Source organism: Rhincodon typus, unplaced genomic scaffold (assembly GCF_021869965.1).
Source record: "Rhincodon typus isolate 14 unplaced genomic scaffold, sRhiTyp1.1 hic_rhity00010357, whole genome shotgun sequence".
NCBI lineage: Eukaryota > Metazoa > Chordata > Chondrichthyes > Orectolobiformes > Rhincodontidae > Rhincodon > Rhincodon typus.
The window spans coordinates 3789-6568 of record NW_025975995.1 but is presented as its reverse complement, the minus strand read 5'-3'; the positions used below and the strand labels follow the sequence as shown (position 1 = coordinate 6568).

The window sequence follows — 2780 nt, the reverse complement described above, 5'->3', positions numbered from 1 at the left end:
TTCAGAAAGGGTCTAGGCCCGAAACGTCAGCCTTCCTGCTCCTCTGATGTTGCTTGGCCTGCTGTGTTCATCCAGCTCTACATCTTGTTATCTCAGATTCTCCAGCATCTGCAGTTCCTACTGTCTCTTCAAAAGACACCCGCCTTCTCCCGCTGTTCTTTAAGAAATGGAAGGAAACAAATGCAGAACGCACCTTTTAGAGTGTTGTTAAGTGGCATATCAATGTTGACACTCGCTACTAAGTTTTCCCTACCTCTCAGTATCTAAAAAACCAAAACCTGAATAACTTACTATGCAATTGTAGCAAAACAAAAGCTGGATATATTCTGCAAAAGGATGAATTGTTTTTATACTGCTTGTTTCTTATTGGCATGTTTCAACTTGTCCTGCTTCTGCTAAACAGCAACCTGTTAAAAAGAAAGTATAAATAACACAAACCTAATGTAATTTGAAAGGGGGAGTCATAGAGTCATGTAGCACAGAAACAGACCCTTCGCTGAACAGACCCTTCACTTCACACACCCATGCTGACAAGATGTCCCAATCTGATCTAGTCCCATTTCCCAGCATTTGACCCATATCCCTCTTAAAACCTTTCTATTAATGTACCCATCCAGATGCCTTTTAAATGTTGTAATTGTACCCACTCCACTGCTACCTCTGGTAGCAGGTTCCATGCACGCACACCTTCTGTGTGAAAAAGTCAGCCCTCAGATCCTTTTTAAATGTTTCCCCCCTCCCCTTAAACTTACATCCTCTAGTTTTGGATTTCCCTACCCTGGGAAAAAGATTTTGATTATTCACTCTATCCATGCCCCTCATGATTTTGTAAACCTCTATAAGGACTGGAGGATTTGAGCTATAAGGAGAGGCTGAATAGGCTGGGGCTTTTTTCCCTGGAGTGTCAGAGATTGAGGGGTGCTCTTATAGAGGCTCATAAAACATTCTGGATTCCAGTACTTGAAGCAGTCACTGAACTGTCTGGAGTCTTGAACATTACAATTTGTGAAGCTTCACGATTTTGACGTTTGATCTTGTATTGGGGTGGAATTGAAAGCAAATTGTTGCCTTTGCAGGATACTTTTTTCACAGCAGGAGTCCATTTGACCCATTGTTCTGTGCTGTCCAAAAGTTGTCCAGCCTGATGCCACTTTTCAGCTCCTGGCTTGTAGTCCTGTGGGTGCAGGACTTCAAGTATATATCCCAGTGTTTTGTAAATGCAAAAGATTTGTTAAATCATTTTGAAATTCCCATTCCTACTTTCCAATCCAACCTGTCCTTGGCTTCCCCTATCGTTATACTTTCCTCCAACCTCTCAATCTTCTGTCCTTCTCTATTTCTAGCCTCTTGAGCATCTCTGATTTTAATGACCCCACTGTTGATGGCCATCTCTCCGGAATAGGCTCCAAGCTCTGGAATTTCCCTTTTAAACCTCTCTTCCTCTCTTCCCTCATTTAAGAGGCTGCTTGAAACTGTAGTTTTGACCAAACCTTTGCTTATCTGACCTACATGGTACAATGTTATGCTTTGTAATATAATGCCCCTATGAAGACTTTTGGGATGCTTCATTATGGTAAAGGTGCTTTGTAAATATAAGTTATTGTTGTATTCTGTTTGCTGCAAAGTGATTTAATAAATAAAAATATTTTTCCCAGATGTAATTTTCAGGGCTATGGGACAAGGTGGGGAGGGCAGTGGGACTAGCCAAATTGCTTCTTCAGAGAACCGGATTGGATCTAATGGACTGAACAGCCTTTGCTTGTGCTGTAGCCACTTTATGACTCTATTCCATTAAATGTATTTTCATCTTCAGATTTGATGTGAAGACTGGGAACAAATGAAACCGCAAAATGTCTGATGCAAATAAAGTTCCAAGAAGTTCCGACAGAAATCAACCTTCAAATAAAGCACATCGGGAAAGAAGATATCAAAACCACTCAAGTTCTGAGAATAATTATCCTGGGAAACGTAGCAGAGAAGATCGTCGAGATTACAGGGAATCTCACCAAAGCAAGCCCCATCCTTCCCGACAATCGTACCCTCCAAGTGAAAGGTACAGTAAGTTCACTTATAACTTTTCTATCTTTTTTGTTTTGTGTTTGTTCAGTCATAGGATATGGATGTCATTAGCTAGGCCAACATTTATTGCCTCTTCCTAATTGCCCAGAAAGCAGTTAAGAGCAAACCACATTGTTGTAGGTCAGAGTGGGGTAAGGGCATCAGATTTCCTCCCCTAAAAGAACCAGATAGGTTTTTACAACAATCGGCAGTTCCAAACATGGTTATCTTTAGGCAAACATTTTATTCCACGTTTTACTAAATTCAAATTTCACCACCTTCCTGGAGGGACCTGAACCCTTGTTCTCAGAACATTAGCTGAGATTCTGGTTTACTGGGCCAGTGACAGCATGTAAAGTTTTCTTTGTTCTGTTAACCATGTAGCATCAGGTACGGTAATTTTCATTTATTTAGTGTGTGAGAACACTGTTAGGAGCTGTGCACATGCTTACCACAATATGTAGATGTTGGAAAAGATGGTGATCTCATTTATAATGGGCCAGTCTAAATACAAGGCCTGACAAGTCCAATCCACCAAAAGTATTCAAGACATTTCAAATGGAATCAGAGATAGTAGGAACTGCAGATGCTGGAGAATCCGAGACAACAAGGTGCAGGGCTGGATGAACACAGCAGGCCAAGCAGCATCATAGGAGCAGAGAGGCTGACGTTTCAGGCCTAGACCCTTCATCAGAAAAGGGGGAGGGGAAGGGGGTTTTGAA

General features: G+C 41.5%; 1 protein-coding gene across 1 annotated transcript in view; it reads left to right on the top strand.

Moving 5' to 3' along the window:
- Positions 1-2780, top strand: part of LOC109921470 (activating signal cointegrator 1 complex subunit 2 homolog) — a gene marked incomplete at its 3' end in the record, with an annotated part of 6068 nt that overhangs the window by 971 nt on the left and 2317 nt on the right. The window contains exon 2 of the mRNA XM_048594514.1: positions 1814-2053. Coding sequence (XP_048450471.1) covers positions 1851-2053 — 203 coding nt within the window. The remainder of the gene's footprint in view (positions 1-1813; positions 2054-2780) is intronic.